The following is a 17,817-nucleotide window of genomic DNA, read 5'->3' on the forward strand; positions in this document are numbered from 1 at the left end:
TGTGTTTGCCCACTCCTGTTTGAGTGAATCACTTGAAAAAGTACCATGCCGTTTTCTAATGGAGGAGTGTTCTTGTGATTTACCTCAGAGTGGTAGTAGTGGAGGAGGAGATGTGGGAGATAAACAAGTGGAGGAATTAAAAAAAATGAACAAGCTGTACTCCATGCCTAAGGTGCGATAAGGCATAATAAGTCATCAAGGTCTCCTGAATTAAAATCCTCTTTTTGTAATTCACTACAAGCCTCTTCAAATAAAAAAGCAGCAACAAGAAAAGAACAGCAACAACAAACAAGGGAACAAATCAGACTGCAGTCATACACTTATCTCACAGCTGAAATAGTCTCACAGGGAAATCTTTAATAAAAGCACTAGTCAGGCTCAAGAATGATCAAATCCAGATCCTCAAAATTCAGGACCAACAGTTAGTGCCAGTATCTAAGAAGCCTGACTGAGTGCAGGGTTTTGAGCCATCCTTGGAGCTACCCATAGCCCACAGCTGACCAGAGGGGATTATTCTAATTGTGCAGCTGGACACCTCCCATTATCTACACTCTGGGAGCCAGTGGTATCCAGTGTGGTTGCCTTGCCACTTCAGCAGAGGAGCCTGTGTGCCTCTGAGTCACATCCCTCCTGCCAGGATTGACATTGACCTTCTGTTTGTTCCCATTCCTATCAAACTGTGAAATCAAAGAAACTCCTAAACTGCAGCCAAAACTAATGCTCCCCTCAGCAACACAGGATCTTTCAGAGACTTGGGAACCCTCCATCTCCTGTGCTCTCTGCCCAAATCTTGCTGGGGCCCACAGAGCTCTCCAGGACCTCCTGTCAGTCTAAAGGGCTGCAAGGAGGCTCAGTCTTTGAGTGGTGATTCCAGTTGCTCCTCTGCAAGGAGCAGAGGGTTTGGGCACCATGTGCTCTTGCTCCTGCTACCAGTACCAGTTTCTGGGGTGGAAAGCTGAGTGCAGGCAGGCATGACATAGAATGACAAAGAATGACATAGAAAGTCACTTGAAGATGAAATAAATGGCTGGATCACTCTAATGGCTAGTTGGATCTTTGGAAAAGCCCTACAAATTTGCTGAGATTGACTGAATAAGGGCACTGTGGAGCGAAATTGTTGGAACAGCATGTGGAAGCCTGGTGGTTCCAGTAGTCACTCTGATTGATACAGTAAATGGAAGCTTTTGGCACAGAAAGCATCTGAAAGGCTGATTTCCCCTGTTAAAACACTTGAAGGGAGCTTTGCAAAGATGGGCTGATCAATTCTTCCAGGATCAGAAATGCATTTTAATCTCTTTCCCAGAACTTTGCTTTGCAGTCTCTATTCCTAACACAATAGCTACGTCCCCCATAGAACTGGCACCAGTAGTTCAAAGCACTGGCTCAAAAAAGGCAGGACAAACCCACTCAGGCATTTTACCACTGTTTTGCAACTCATGCTATGGCATAAATCTCATGGAAGATTTATGGGATCATCTGGATGTAAGGAAGCCAGTAATGTGAACATAGAAATACCCCAGCCAGACGATGGCAGAGCCCCTCGTGTGTGCATGGCAGTGAGTCCTGGATAAATCACCAGCTGGGCTCTGCAAACCAACCATCTGGGCAATGCAGTTTTCTCTTGGCACACCTGTCCCCTCCTGCTAGGAAGCCATCTGAGAGGACATTAGGGGCAGTGGGGGATGAAGCCTCACAGTTTGGTCAGACTGAAAGCACAAGCTACAGCAGCTGCCCCCTCTGCAAGGTCAGCCTGCCTGTGCTTGGGTCCTGCCCATCTCACCCCATCTCTCAAGGAAAACACCTTCCCTCATGGATCTCAGCAGCACATCTGGAGGTGTTCCAGCAAAACACGTTGGGCAGCATGTACACAAGCAATTACTGAGATTTCAGACTCCCTCTGCATTTCCCCCTCACTGGAAATATTGTTGAGTTACAGCTGCTGCTCCTATGGAGAAACCACGTGAATTGCCTTCACTTACGTCCCTCCAAAGGTTGCTGCACTCTCCTTTGTTGCACAGCGTGCTTTAGCTGGCAGCACTGCAGCCCAGTGGCAGCCACCTCTTGTCTGTCAAATCCCATAGGTGACCACACTGCTGTGAGCACTGCTGTTTGCACCGAATGCCCTGAATGTCACCCCAACCACACTGTGTCATGGCCAAGGGGATATCCCAGTGAGGCACGATCCTACTGTTCTTCTGGGGCATGTGAGGTGGAAGCTGCATCAGCTCTTGCCGTTCCTGGGGAGCAGATCAGCTCGGATGCCCTCATGACTGCAGGGTGGATTGGTAGCAAGGGAATGGCAGCTGCATGAATATGCAGATTAAAATTGGATGGTTATCATATTTTTAAATTTTTTGGCAAATCATGCAAATTCACCTCAAAAGGCTGCCACTATAATTTCATGACAGGCCTCTCCTCAATGACAGACTTTCATCTAGGATGGGAAGTCAATCCTCCATAAAACTAATATTTATATTAACTAGATCACTGCATCTACTGGAAAATCCCCTCAATTTTGATTATGTGTTAATTAGCCTGCCAAGTCCTTGCCATTTCAGTCTCTAAATCAGCCCGTCAAAAGGCATAAAATCCCACACTTACCCAGAACCAGGCTCTCAGCCTGCTCTCCAGAGCCTTTCTAATGGACTTGCCATTACATTCTCTCAATTAAGCCTCACACCCTCAACAGCACGGTGCAACTGTGAGTCCTTCTATCTCCCCCAGGAAGTGCAGGGGAAGGCACAGTGCTCCTGACAAATCAAATGCCAATTAGAGCCCGATATTTATGCTAAGTGAGCTGCCAGCCACCAAAACTTGTCCTTTGGCAGTGTGGTGGGCACCCTGCCTGCCCCTACACGAAAGATGTGCAGAGCCCCAGCAGCCCAGGGTGTGTGCCTGCACAGCTGCAGACGTGAGCAGGCTGGTGCTGCACTGCACTGCACAGCTGCCACTTGCTTCTGCACGCACTCCTTTCCTCAGCCCTGCTCTGTAACTCCCTGCTGCGAAGCCATGGGGTGGTGCACACGCTAAGGTTTGAGAGATGGCGTCTTGCTTTGCAGAGAGCATTCCAGCCTGCTTTTTTAAGTGGGAATGTCATTGGTGTTTGGGTCCAAAAAGTGACTGAGGCAAGCAGTGAGCCCCAGAGAAATGTTTTTTTTTTTCTCCTGTCTCCAGTCCAGCCCAGCCCAAGCAAGCAGAAGCTTTGCTGGAACAGACCATGGCCATACCTCCTTCTCTCATGAAGACAGTGTGGGCACATGGATAGCCAGAGCCTGACCCTAGCCTGCAGCCAGGGAATTCACACAGACCAGCTGACGCTCAGCAAACTCCTGTGATTGGGGTGCTGCAGCTCTGCCACGCTGTGGGCAGCCAGGGCACGAAGGACTTTTTAGCATTTGCTGTCCTCACTGTGCAAATGAGAGTCAGGAGAGACACGTACAGCTTTGCTGAGAGGCAATCTGCACCACACATGAGGGGAGCGAAGAGAGACAAAGATGGATATGTGGTCTCCTTCCCACAGCGTGCAGCTGCTCACTCATTGCACAGAAATGCTTGACTTTCATACCACCCCGCATGTAAAACTCCTTCCTACTTCAAAGGACACAGGATTGACCCTAGAGGTCAAAATGTGTCCCCAAGGCACAAGCCCTGCGACTCTCATGAGAGTAAGTGCAGACCCATTTCAGTTCAGCCCTGCCCTGTTAACACCATGAAAACCTTGCTGCTGTTTTGGACAGTAGAATCAAGGCCTTCAGGCAGCAGTTCTCATGGATTGCAGGAAAAATATGAAACTTTCCCTTTTAAAGATCCCATGGGAAAAAGACAGGAATGGTAAGGGGTCACCATCAGCTTAAAAACAGCTTAACATTTGTTTCTCTTAAAAAATAAGCTCTTACGAAACTTCAGAGCACTATAAACACTCCTCTGCTGAAAACACTTTGAAACAAATAAACCTTTCCCTGCAGTGCCTGCAACCCAAATGAGCAGCATTCCTGACCCTCAAAGCCAGCAAGGCCATGGCCCACAAGAGAAGCTCTCAGTGGGTTTTTGCAGCCCAGCCCAAAAGCTGTGTGGTCAGGAGAGCTACAAGGTTAAAAGTGCTTCCTTTTCTGTGTGCATGTACAACTGCCAACATCCGAACAACACAGGACTGATGATGCTGCCAGAGCTCTGACCTTGATGCTGTGTTCACCCAAAAGAGAAGCAATATATGGTAAAGCTACAGATCCCACAGTGCTCTTCTAGAGCCACAGGGCATTTACTTAAGCACTGCAAGGCAAAGGAAGGGGAAAAAATGGGCAAAACATGGAGATTCCAGCTCTTCAGTACTGGCTTACTAGTGTAGCATCACTGAGAGCAAGACAATGACATTGATCAGCTAAGGATACAACCCAGGATCTTTAGACCCTTCAGGATCAAGACCCCAGTGAAATTAAAAGATGGTGAAAAGTGAGGTGTCCAACTTATCAACCCAGATTTATTTTCAGGTCTTAAGACCTTTTCTTGACACCAATGGCATGCTGCCATTGCGTGCAGCAGGAGGGGGGATGAAATCTCATTGAAACCTGAACTTGTTGCTCCTTGAAGCTTACTAGGTGCAGCTAAGGGGAATCTTTCTGCCAATGGGAACCATCTGAAAGTCCATAGAGGGAAAAATCCTGACAATCTCTTATGGGGGCATGGAAAAGGGAGCCTGTGGTATTTTCTAGGCTTGCAAAGGGCAGGTAGCAGTTGGAACCATGCTGGGCTTCTGCTGAGCTGGGCACTTTGGGTCCACTTTCACCAATGAAGTCCCCAGACATGTAATGGGAGCCTGCAGGAGAGGACGTGGAGTTAATCCATGGTGTGAAGAGCCCAAGGAACACAGGGCTAAAAAAAGAAATGCAGAGCTGCCTGAAAGAGTATCTTGGAAATAAAAATAGTGGAATGAGAGCAGTGGGTGTCTTGTCAGTCTTGAGAAGTTCTCCGTGCCAAAGACAAGGAGGAATTGCATGCAGCGCATAAAATGAAATTGGGAGATATCTGAGGAATTCAGGCCTGTCTCTCAGCAGACTTTTCTAATCAAGTGCCTCACAGAGGATATTTCACCATGGTCATTTCCTTCCCCCTCTCTCTTACGCAGACTGAGCCAGGGCTCCTCCTTTCATTATTATTTTTTCCTTTTTAATTTTAATTTTTGTTTTGCCATTTTCAAAAGAAGTAGAAACACATTCCACGTAGCTCTTAAAGGCAAAGCACACTTTCTTGCTACTGTGGAGCAGCCATGGCCTCTAGCCTGGGCCAGCACCTTTAAATCAGACTAAATTGGGCTCTGGCAGCCTTGAGCTCCCCTTAACTTTTGCCCTGCCTCTAACCAAGCACAGCTGCTCTCCTTCACCCAACTGCTCACCCCAGGGTGGGGAATTCATAAGCAAAGACCACCCCGAACAACAGCTTTTCATTCCTTGCTCCCTGGAGTCTGAGCGTGAATTTTCTAACTGGAAACAAAGTGCTGGAGGGAGCACGAGGGAAGGGCAGGGAAGAATGGGGGAGTGTGAACCAAACAATGCTTTGATTCTGTCACCACCAAGGAGCTGGCATTGCCTCTTTTTCATGTTTCTCCAGTTGCCTTTAAAAGCTCTTCAGGGAGGAAAGAAGCAAATAGTTGCTTCTTTTTGTGTCATGTCTTCTTAATTTCTAAGAGCAGGACCAAAGTGAGGCATAGCAGTGATGCCTTTTTATTCCAACTCCCCTGCAGCCCTGTGCTGTGGGGACAAGGCAGTGGATGCCCACAAATGCCAGGATGGCACACTCTTGCCTGAGCCAGCCAGGAAGCAGATCTGTGGCCGTGCCAAAGCTGATCCCTCAGCCTGTGCTGGTATTTGCTGCTGGCTTCCCCCACTGCTGTGGGTAAGTCCCTGCAGCCCCCTGGAGCCACCTCCTCCTCCTCCTCCTCCCCTGCCCACACAGCCCATGACTTGCAGGGCAGTGCTGGAATTCCTGCCTGCACCCCCTCAGTGCTTCAGTGCCTGACTCTGCACAGCATCCTAAGGGAGAGTTCTCCACACTGGCACAAAACCAGACCACTGAACTCAGTAGGATGACATTCCCCAGCCTCAACAGTGAAACTGCACAATTCATAACTGAGAAAAAGGAGAAAGAGCAGAAGAAGGGAAAAAAAAAACAGGACTGCATGCTGCTGTCTGAGGCAGCACCAGCCTCTCCTGGGCTACAATAGGATCTTCTAAGAAACTATGGCCAACTAATTGTAGGGATACTCAAGGGAGAGGAAATGAAATGAAAAATTGAGTCTGAGTTATAAAAATAAGTAATTTTTATCCTACTTGCAGGAGACTTATATTAATTAAACATTATTACAGTGAATGAGATGGGGAGGGTTATTAAGTCTGGGGCTGGCTGTAAGTGTTCTCTCCTGTTGCCTGAGGCTCCACTGAGCTCCAGATATTAATCTTCTAAAGCACTCAAATGCTGAAGAGATAAACACTTGAAATATGAAAATATTTTTCTCCATAGCAGACACTGTGTCCCTATGTCACGCTGAAGAATTTTTCAGATGTCCATATGGGCTGCACTTACAGCATTACCGTGTCTCTTAGAAAAAAGCTAAGCACCTCAGGAGCTGAAGAGAGAAATGATGTGTGCATTTGTGTGGGGGTGATTTGTGTGTGGAGATGTAGCAGATTCTCCTCTTCCCATATGTTTCTGGAATACATATTTTCCTCTTTAGCACTGCCTACCAGGTGTTGGCTGCACGGCTTTCCAACTGGCTGGCGGCACTGCCAATCTGGCCAGCGACTCTGCCAGGTGGCTAACAGGTTCTTCTGAATGTTTGCATTCCGAGACTCAACCTTACCCAGGGCAGGGCGAGGAGGGGCCCACACGATGAACAGCTCCCTGGGCGTGGGACACACAGACACTGGAGTCACCAGCCATCAGGGCAGAGCCCAGCACAGGGCAGAGCCCAGCACAGGGCAGATCAGCCAGCTCGCCTGCAGCAGCCTTGACTTTCACAAGCAATGACTGAGAGTGAAGTGGTGCTACGGTGACACAGCCTACTGTCATAAGGAAATTGGCAAACGTTCTTCATGCCAACTGTGCCACAAAGTCAATGAGGGATAAGGAAAGCATGCTAGTCCTGGAGTTCCAGGATGTGAAGCTGAAGAACTTAATCTATCAACTGCATTGCCAGAGGCAGGCTCCCTTGCAACCCATGCCAGTACATCTCAGTGAGGTCCTCCATAAATTAGGCTCTGTTACAGTCATGCGAATCTTCTGCTTCCAGAGCACGAAGAGAAAAAGGCAAAAGTCAAACAGCAAGAAGCTGGCATTTCCAGCATTCTTAGGGCTTAGCACATCTTTCACTTGGAGGAGACTGAAATCCAGCCTCACAAGCCCAGAGTGCAGAGTAGCTGAAGACTATAGGCAATCTGAGTAACATATGGGAGAGGAAGAAATGCATTTTGGGGAAAAAGCACAGGATCCTACAGAGGACATTTAGATCAGGATGTGGAACAAAGCCTGGGCTAGCCTTCACAGTCCCACTGGATTCAAAGTGTCTGAGTCAAGGCTATCTCAAGAGGACAGTTAGTATAATTCAGTGCCAGCAGTCACAGTCCTATAAATAAGTCATGAACCATACAGTAAAGCATCTGAAAGTTTCCATGAAAGAAGTTCAGCTCTGCACAGCCCTCACAACTCATGATAGCTGTGCAATAATCATTCATACTGTTCACATGGAGAAAGCCCCGTCAGCTCTCTCTTCCCTGCTTTTGGTATCATCTTACCAGGCACAGCATCAGGGCTTGGTTCAGAGTTGCCAATCCAGGTGTCTGCAGGCTGAAAAGACCACGTATAACCGGTTGCCAAGTCATGTGACCAACCACAAAGGTCTTCAGGAAGATCAAAGTTGCAGTTGAAGTTCGCAGGGAGTTGGAAATCTTGTAAAAAGAAATAGAAGCAAAATAAAGTCGGATTAAAAAATGACCTACCCATGAAGGGTTGCTATTAAAAAACAACCCAAATCTAAAATAGCTGGCAAGCCATCAAAACTGAAGAAAGCATGAAATCTCACTCACACAGATGCTTTTAACCTATCTCACATTTCCTCAGCTCCAAGGATCAGCCTTAAGTTCTGCATCATCAAAATGTTCACACCATGTCCTGTGGCTAATCCACCAAACTAAGCAAATATAAAAGCAAGAACCAAATGCTTCCAGACTCTAATCAGCACCTTCTCTTCCTCCCCTAGAGTGGTCAATATTAAATGCCTTTTTAAATGTCAGGGAAGAGTCCTTCCTGAGTGCCCCATGCTCAGCAGTTCCTGCCTGGCTCCAAAAGGAGAATCTCAAGTGCTCCAGAAACCCAGCTCCTGAGTGACAGACCTAGCCACTTGCACCAGACGGGAGCTGTCTGTCATCCTGGAGAGCTGTCACTCACTGCTTCCTACCTTCTCATGGAAACGTTACCAGGGAAAACGTGGGGCCACCATGAGCTCAAGCCTTTTGGATTCTGAGTGAAAGAAGGCAGCCTCTATTTCTAGCTCTGCTATGGACTCACCACATGGTTGTTGGGCGAGTCCTTTCCATCTTGAAACAGGAGCAGAGTTAATTTCCCTGTGACAACAGCTTTGAAAGCTCTGGAGAGCTTTCCTGCAGAGACAGGGCTGTGGGCAGGCGGGCACATGCCAGGGGCTGCGTGTGGCAGTGAGGCAGCTGCTGGCTCCTTTAGTCAAGGGAATCAGTCATGTGGCATGGAGGCTGCAGAAAGTGGCTGAATCCATACCAAGCACTCAGTGGACATGCATGTCTGAGCCTAATTATAGGCCAGGATTTTCCTGAGCAAGGAGGAAGTTTTAAATCACAGTGCCCACAAAGCAAGCGATAGCCAGAAGGAGGTGAGTGACTCAAGTGATAGGCATCAGGAGAACTTCACTGCAAGGGGCAGAGGGCTTTTTTTACATGCTCCCACTCCAAAATAAAACAATGCAGATCATGGATTCTTTTATTCCAATCTAATCTCATACCCTGGAGAGTAGCATTGTTTCTGTTTGGCTGTCATAAATCTGATTGCCCAGAGAAACACACTCATTGTTTTATGGAGTATGAGAATGAAAATTGTTGCTAAATCTGAGGGAAGCTGACAAGCAGGCTGGTTCCACGCTCCACAGCATACTCTGCTTGCTCTCTTGCCCTGGATTGCACCCAGGAATCGTGTTCTTGCAGAGACTGTTACTGGCCTAAATTTCCTTTCAGCACTTTCCCAAGTGCCTCAATAGCAGCAGGGTTGCACAGCCTTATCACTAAGGCAAAGCAATGAGAATCAGGCCCTTTGAGCTACTTCTCCGACTTACATTTCTAGAACTAAAGTACAGCAGAATCCCCATGGGAAGTGTGAGAAAGCCAATTAATGTTCTTTTATAAATTTATTTATTTTAAAACCCATTAATTTTTTTTAATCTGAGACTGGAAGCTGAAGGGACAGAAATCCTAGAAGCTATCTCAGAGGATATCTTTTCCTTGTGAGATTCTTATTGAAGTCCTTGTGTAAATGCTCTGGTGCTGAGGCCCAGGCTCTGCTGTTGCACCCAGGGGAATGCACTTCCTGAACACTGCACTGTACAACTAACCTTGCACAGTTCTGTCAAGCCCTCTCCTCTTCATCTGGACCTTTCACAACCTTTAGATGCTCACATCTCCCTTGCAAGAAGCAATACGATGAAAAAAAGAATACGATGTCTGCTTTTACAAATAGGGATTTGAGGCAGAGAAGATTAGCCCTCGCCCAGCAGTGGCTCTTAACAAGCACAGCATGGAGTCTAAACTAACATTCAGCTTCTTCCATCATCAGAAGTAGTCAAGTGCTACAGATACCAAACCATTTCATGGACATTTGACAGCCACCTAAGACTGGGTAGATGAAATCCTGCATGGAGTTAGTGGAGTTAGTGTTCCCTTCTCTCTACTGCCCACACAAGGAGCCCAGACTGTCCTAAATTTTAAGCTGCTGAATTAGGGAAGATGATCCTTAAGCTGGTAAGTGTTCAGGACATCAGTCTTCAATACGTCCTGTGATTTACTTCCACAGTTGTGACTTCTGCAAAAGGAGCCCTACATACCAGGCAGTCTGAATCACCTTCTGAGTTTATGACATCCAGCCAAGAGGTGATCTGGAATGGAGATGGTTCTAAACAAGGCACTAAATGAGTTTCTTTAGGTCATGTAAGGAAGCTGGGAGACCAGCTCTTCATGTCTTGTACCCTAGGGACTGAATTAGTTGCTATCTCTTGCTCTTCCATCCTTCCTTGATAGAACTTATCAGATTTTGGCAGATTTGTTTAAGGGTTAGGTTTTTTTGTTTTTTTTTTAAATCCTGGCCTATCACTAATAATATTACTCAAAGCTTTCCAGGAATCAGCCCTGTGTATTGGCGCTAATGGGAAGATAAGAGTATTTTCCTAGCTCTTAACCCATCAGTTATTGAGATAAAGATGCGCTGCTCTGATACATACCCTCCTCTTCTCCACAGCTATCACCACAGTCGGTTGCTTCTGCATCAGTTGGGTAGGGAGTGGTGGTCTCTTCACTCTTCAAAGTGGGCACCAGCGTCTCTGCAGTGGGCCTGACATCTGAAAAAAATGGAGCAGAGAAGCTGTTTGCAACAGACAGTACAAGAAGCCAGGTAGTAGAAACAAGGCAAAAAATCTTTTTATCATGTTCTTATAATGACAGGAAGAGATAGAACAAGTATGCCATGACATTTCCACGTGCTACAAATGTCAGCATGGTTTGAACTTCAAGTGAACTGTCTTTCCATATGGGACTTCTGTGGATTTGGAGTTCCCACTGAACAAGCCTCTCCTCTAGACATACACACTACTTTTACTCTTAATTTTTTAATCTACAATCTACACGGGTGTTGGCAATCCACTTAGCTGTCATTACTGGATAAGTGAGATCACAGGCAGAACATCTTTTTCTTTCACAAAGGCGTATGACACGTTGAAAAAACACACACAACATTCCCACCAATTGTGCCAATTTATAAAACAAGTCACTCAAACCCACAAATGATGTAACCACAAGCGGACCCAGAGGATCCCCTGGTGAGCTCTGGCTCACTGCAGAAAGCATCTGGTTTCACACTCCAGGCTCCTGACTATGCTTTCAAAGGGTCTCTGTCCAATTTCCCTTTCTCTAACATGGCCCATGTGTAACAGCCTCCAAGCAGGTGTCAGGGGAAATTTAAGCAAGAAAGGGAAGGATATTAAGATCAACAGTAAATGACATTAGGTTCCAGCAAACTCTCCTTTTATGGGTGAATTAAGTGGAGTACAGCAGACTTGATTCTTTGCACTTTTAGAAAGAGACAGCTTAGCTCAGTTATGCATGATTGTGTTTCTTTGTCGGCACCCTTCAGGATATCATTTAATAAAGCCAGAAGCAGGAGGAAATGGCTAAATACATTGAATATTTTCCATAGGCTCCTTTATGCCCTTTTATTTTCCTGTTATTAAACATGTTGTACATAAACTCTCTGGGTTTTTTTTGGTTTTTTTTTTCCCCAGTGGCTGTCTTTTGTTCAGGATAAAATACCAAATAACCTCAAAGTCTTTTAGTTTGTAAGTTCAAATTTGTTACAACCCCATAAACTCCAAATGCAACCAAGAAGCAAATTGCAAGCGGCCAGGCACAGAAAAATGTCATAAAAAAAAAGAAAATAAAAAAACAAGCAGCAGGTGAAAGCAACATAGCAAAAGCTGGAACTTATTTAGAGCTGGTACATTTTTTTAGGTTGTTGTTCCTGTATATCGAGATTTATAGCTGAAATGTGACAATGTGGAAGGACCTTGAAAGCCAAGTCCCATATGGGACACAGATGCTGAGCGGATGTAAATCAATGGTGTTGCATTGCCCTGGACAAGCCGCAGAAATATATCTTGAAAAATCAGTTACCATGGCAGAGCCGCAACACGATGGTTACAAGAGATAATGAAAATAACAGGCAGGACAGCATCATGTGTGAAATGGAAAGTGAAAAAGAGAGGTCTTGCTTGCTTGCTTTCTCACTCCTCCCCGGCCCTGCAAGTGTCTGTTCGACTGGTGGTAACTGCTAATCAAAATGCAAAGTCACTGAGCAATTGAAACCAGATGTTTGGAACTTCAAAGGAGAGAAACCCAGCTGCAAGTGAACATTCATCATTCTCCACTCTTCAGAGGAAAAATTTTGGCAGGTCTTTGAAAGAAGCCAATTGCTGACTGCCTGCTTCCCAATTTTTGAGTTAGTAGGCAGCTAGTTTGTGAGCCCAGTTGCGGCTGTTACCCGTTTAACTCAGTAATTAAGATGCTTGCTGCTGATAAGAAATAGAAACACCTGGGCAGGGTGCATATGGGCTTAGACCCTCACTTGGAAATATTTTTAATTATCTTATTTAAATCCATTTCTTCATCTTGTTCCCAAACAAGTGCAATTGCCTGGGTTTTTGCAGCCACTTTTGTAACACGCCAGGGTCCTCCCAGCAAAGGAGGGCTCTGTCTTGGTGCTGTCAAGGCCTGCTGCATATAGCCAGCCTGGATTACACATGCAGATAATGCCATGGGCTATCTCTGTTCACCAGGTTGCATCAGGGATATAAATGCTTTCTGTAACATGGCGAATCCACAAGATTACAAGCCCTGCTCTGATTACAAAGCTGAATGCCTGTAGATTAATAAAGCTGTGGATATTTATGACCTGGCAGTTGAGTTTTAAACATTACAATGTGCAAATTATTACCCAGACTGGGAAATGACCATAAAGCACCTTGCCTGGAAAAAACATGTGCTGTTGCTACTGATATTGCAAATGAGCATGGACGCACATGTTAAAGAAAATTTGGGCCAAAAATAGCACAAGAAGTTAAGGACGACAAACCCTTCTTATTTCCTAAGCTGGAGGAGCACAGTGGAAGGGCTGGCATGCACATGGCTGGAGGTCCTGTGAGACTGCCTCCCTTCATGGCAGTGATGCAGTGCTGTGATGCACCATCCAGCAGCAGTCTGCAGAGATCTGCCAGCTGGAGACTCCTGGGAGCTGCAGGAAGCAGCAATGTGGGAGCTATCTGACCACTTCTGCACAAAGCCCTCAGCTCCTGCTTCTTGCACCTGCTTCTCCCACAACATCCTAAGATGTCGTAAGATTTAAATTAAGATCTAATCTGATTTAAAGTTTAGATAATTTACAATGGATTGCCAGTCCAGGGGGATATTTACCATTGACTTCAAAAGTGAAAAATTCTCATTATTAATAGTCTGTACATGTGTTGTGTGCTTTGCTGTTAAGTGTTTGCAATGCATCTTGCAGCACATCACAGGAGAAAATGCTAGTAAAGACTGCACAAGAGAGTAAAAAAAAAGCTATGTGCCTTTCAAACTTCCTAGAGTGGGAATTCTTACAAGAAAATGCCTTCTACAGATGTGTTTATAAAATAGAAATTATACCTCTGTCCCTGACATCTGGATTCCAGATTCATATGTAAGCAGATTATTAAAAAATAAAAGATTAAAAAAGAGGACAACTAGCCGCTGGCACTGCAAAGTTAGCATTAGACCCAGTGACCCTTTGGGTGCATTTTTTGCTTTTGGGGATGAAACTATGGAGAAATCAATCACCACTGAACCTCAGAGGGTCAGAAGTACAACCTCTACTGATCCCAATGAGTGTGTGAAGTCAGTTTTCATCTCTGTATTAAAACAAACGGTGGCTGAAGGGATACCACGTGTGAAAAACAGGTGGGCAAAAGTGAACAAATTTCCTGGATCTTAGGGATGTTTGTAGAGATATCATAGAGCTAACTCCCAACCTTGTCTGCAAAAAGGTTTCCACATTGGGCTCAGTGAGAGAGGGACTGTTGTTTTTACAGCAAAGCCTTGTTGTGGCAGTTCAGGATATGAAGTATTGGTCACTGCATCTCTGCTTCTCCTCCCACTTTTTGTTTTATTATTTGGACTAAAAAGCCCAAATGTCTTCTAACATAAAAGACTGTGAAAAATTGCACAATGTCCAGGTAAAAGATCTGAAAGGAGTGTGAAGGGAGTTGAGGACAAATTCTGCATGGAGCTCTGTGTGAAAGCTTGGAGTCCAAACATTGCTGCTACATCTTGCATCAAGGCCAGTTCTTTTCAAGGTGGAAATAAAAAGATGGAGCCAAGCCACCCTACAGGTGCTGCCTTCATGGCTGCAGTCTCCCTGCCACAGCATGGCTGAGGAAGGCCAGCAGGAAATAACCTTAAGTTTGCACCTTGGTGGTGTAGTGCCTGGCCCCTGAGCAGGCAGTGGGCAGAGATGCAGGGGTTCCTACCTGTCCAGTCACAGCCCAGCACCTCCAGGCGCATTCCTATTCCTGCTGGGGACCACCTCTCCGGGTGCACTCGGATGTACTGGGCAGGAACAGGGTCAAACCTCCGGACCTCAGGGATGTCATAGTGGATGTTGCCTTCAAAAAGCTACAGAGAGAAGGAGAGAGAGAGAGAAAAGGCAAGAGATGTGTGCATTTCATATGCTCTCAGCTAGGCTTGATATTTTGGGTCTGGCAGAACGTAGCCACAGTTTGAAGATGTTTAGCTGCCTGTTTCCAGGCCATTGAGGCCAGCTGAACTGAACCGTTTCAAGAGGACCAGCCAGACTATTTCTAAGAAACTTGCACAATCTCTCTTTGCCTCTGCTCAGAATCCAGGGGTTAGATTCTGATCCAAGCCATGCAGGGGAAGCCTGGGGAATATCCACTGACTTCACATATAAATGAGATCAGATTTGTCCTTTGGTAAATAAAGAAGCTACTGCATGTTCTAAGATGGTGTAAATACTTGGTTTTCCTCACAGTCCAAGTACTGCTGTTTTTCAGCTTACATGCACAAACTAAAGTCTGTGGGGAATAAACAGAGGGCTATAGATAGCATCAGCCCTCTTTTGAAAGATCAGGAAAAATTAAAACTTATCCAAATTTTAAGCAGAGGAATATGCATAAAAATATAACAGGCAGTAGCAGAGAATTTATTTATTCCTCAAGCCCCTGCCCCTCCCATAACAGTAAGCGTAAAGATTATGGGGAACTCCAATGATAAGGAAAAAATATGGGGAATTTCAGGGTCACACCACTGTGACACAGAAAATTTCCTGAAGAGAAGTTTCTTCCTCTTTCAGACTGCACACCACAACAGCCACACTTCTCCCCTTAAAATATGCAATTAGTTTGTGTAAAATATAATTGTTCTACACAAAACTTAACAAAACATAATAAAACACACCATCTTTTGGACTCTGACCAGCAGGAGCTGGGAGAAGCAGCAGGTGATGTCCACATCCCCATGCCTGGTCCACAATAGAAAATGAAAAGAAATTGCCATCCCTGGGGAAAGGAGGAACTTATAGCCACTAGTACAGATTTGAAGCAACCTGGGATTTCATGGTGACAACCCCAAGTTCCCAAGATCTCTGTGGGAGTGGACAGCCAAATTCCCAAGACCTCCATCAGGCAGAACTGAAGCTAGTCAGAAACATATCCATATTTTGCAGCTGCTCCAGGCAGTGCCTACCTTGGCTTGCATTGTTTTGGGGTCCTGGATGAAGTCCCAGTCCTTTCCATTCATGCTATAGGCCACCTTAAACTTCTTCACAAAGGAACGGGACTCGGTGGTGGTCACACTGTCCCCTCCACGAGCCCCCTGAATGATGACACCTTTGATGTTCTTTGGGACGCCAAGGTCCACCTGCAGCCACTCCTCCCCAGGCTGGGCTTGGGGCACCCGGGGAAACCAGCCCGAGCGGCTGCTCACCAGGCGGGCCATGCTGGGAGACCAGTCATAGCCTCTGATGGAAGAGGCAGAGATCTGGGAGTCAGGAATGAGGCCAGAAAGCATTCCCAGCAAGTTGGAGCAGGGTGAATCTGCAGGGAAGGAAAGGCCATGAACAGTCAGGGTAATTGAAGAGAAGTGCTCATGGTTCTCACAGCATTAAGATCTGGAAGCTAAACCAACACCAGCACTGGGCATTTCCCCCTCCGTCCAATACCTGGAGTCCTGTCCCTCCAAGCACATCCATTGCAATGGATGTCTCCATGCTAGTCACAGTGTCCCCATTCCCACAGCAAGCAGCCATGACAGTGGCAAGGGACAGTACCCCAAGACAGGCTGCTGGAGGGAGAGAGAGGAGCACTGAAGCCAAGGGGAGGAGGGGACCCTCACCAGTGATGCGGCAGCCATACAGCTCCAGCCTCAGCGCGATGCCGTTGTGCCAGGTCTGGGGACGGATGCGCACGAAGCGTGTGAGCACGGGGCTGTGGATCTTGTTGAGAACCACTTCTGTGGCATCCTCATTGGCCTGAAATGTCTGAAAGGGAAGAGAGGCACAAATGTACATTTGCACACACTGTTGCATCCTCACCAAATAAGGAGGGAAAACCAAGGAAAGGCTTTCTGGTCAGGGCCAGCCTCCCACCAGGGCAGGCACCAGGGGCCAGCAGGAAGATGTGAGCTGCTGTCAGGACAGCATGGTGGATGGATTCACCTACCAGGCAGGAGGGCCAGGAGCTTTCTGTCACACTCCCTCTCACAGCACTTCAAGGCAACTTTGACTATCAGGCCTCAGCTGCTTCAAGCTTGCCCCTAGACCCAGATCTGCTCCAGTACAAATGAGCAGATGCCCCCAAAGAGGCTAATCTTCTGACACACCCTTACACTGAGCTCCACGAGGAAGAAACATCATGTGAAAGCAGTGGTGTGAGCAGGAAGATGCACCTCTGCCTGGGATGACAAGCTGCTGTCTCAGCCAGCCCCTTGCCTTTGCCTCTCCTGTGCCCATGCCGCATGGAGACAGCTTCTCGGGAGTTTATGATTCCACATGGTATGAAAAGGCTGCTGCCTTACCAGATGGCCATAATCAATAACTACCAGATGGATGTTAGCTCCACCTCTTCTGCCCATTTTTTTTAATAGGCCGGACAAGGACTGGATACATGTGTTTCTATTTTAGGCTGCAAAGCCATAGTGGGAAAGAAAAGGGAGGGAAAGAGGAAATACCCAAGGGGAGGGTAATTCTCAACCCTTTCTCTGTCCCAGCATAAAGCACTAGAGCTCACTGACCAAGGCTGCAGGCATTGCCTGCTTTCACTCCAAGCACTTCAGGACAGGGCTAGACTATCCTCCCATCTCAGCCCGGAACCACATCTACACTGAGATGCTGGCTGGGTTCTTGTGCAAGCTCCCACCATGTGTATGTGTACTAAGCACAGGAGTTCCCAGTAAGTTTATCTCAGGAAAGCAGGAGAGTTAATCTCTGGCACTTGTCTCCTGTGGGAAGCAAGAGTCAAACAACTGAGGACAGAATAAAGGGTGAGGCGGTATCCTGGCCCCTTGCCTTGAAGAGCAGCTAGGAACATTTTGTAAGCCTCTTGTGGCTCTAGGCTTGCAGATGGCACATCTTTTACTTATTTTCTCCCAAGACCCAGCATGGCAGGGCATGCAGAGGGTGTTTACAGGGCTGTTCATAGCACCTCAGCTAGCTCTGAGCTGCCCTTGCCCATCACCATCCACTCCTTCAGGGCAAGCAGCAGCCACCCCACAGAGGGAATCAGTTGCAAATCTGGCTGGTAATTGGGATGAGGGGTTGATGTGAACTTGAGCAGAAATGCTAATCTAGAGAGTATATATCATGCTGCTACCGTTTAGCAACACAGCATGGTTTATGTGTTTTTAATATCCTATTTTATCCTGTCTGACCTCACTTCCCATCCTTTTCCTTGCTCAGCAGACACCAAATACCCTTTTTTACCAGCAGGAGGGCTAT

The 17,817-nt window shown here is 46.6% G+C and overlaps 1 protein-coding gene across 6 annotated transcripts in view; it reads right to left on the reverse strand.

Annotated features, from left to right (window-relative positions):
- Positions 1–17,817, reverse strand: part of NRP2 (neuropilin 2) — an 89,017-nt gene that overhangs the window by 27,184 nt on the left and 44,016 nt on the right. For all 6 annotated transcript variants that reach the window (XM_014880314.2, XM_014880315.2, XM_014880316.2 and 3 more), the window contains exons 8-12: positions 16,218–16,362; positions 15,570–15,919; positions 14,336–14,480; positions 10,508–10,624; positions 7,785–7,937 (exon numbers count right to left, since the gene is read on the reverse strand). In XM_014880314.2, coding sequence (XP_014735800.1) covers positions 7,785–7,937; positions 10,508–10,624; positions 14,336–14,480; positions 15,570–15,919; positions 16,218–16,362 — 910 coding nt within the window. The remainder of the gene's footprint in view (positions 1–7,784; positions 7,938–10,507; positions 10,625–14,335; positions 14,481–15,569; positions 15,920–16,217; positions 16,363–17,817) is intronic.

This window comes from Sturnus vulgaris, chromosome 7 (genome assembly GCF_052056855.1).
Source record: "Sturnus vulgaris isolate bStuVul1 chromosome 7, bStuVul1.hap1, whole genome shotgun sequence".
NCBI lineage: Eukaryota > Metazoa > Chordata > Aves > Passeriformes > Sturnidae > Sturnus > Sturnus vulgaris.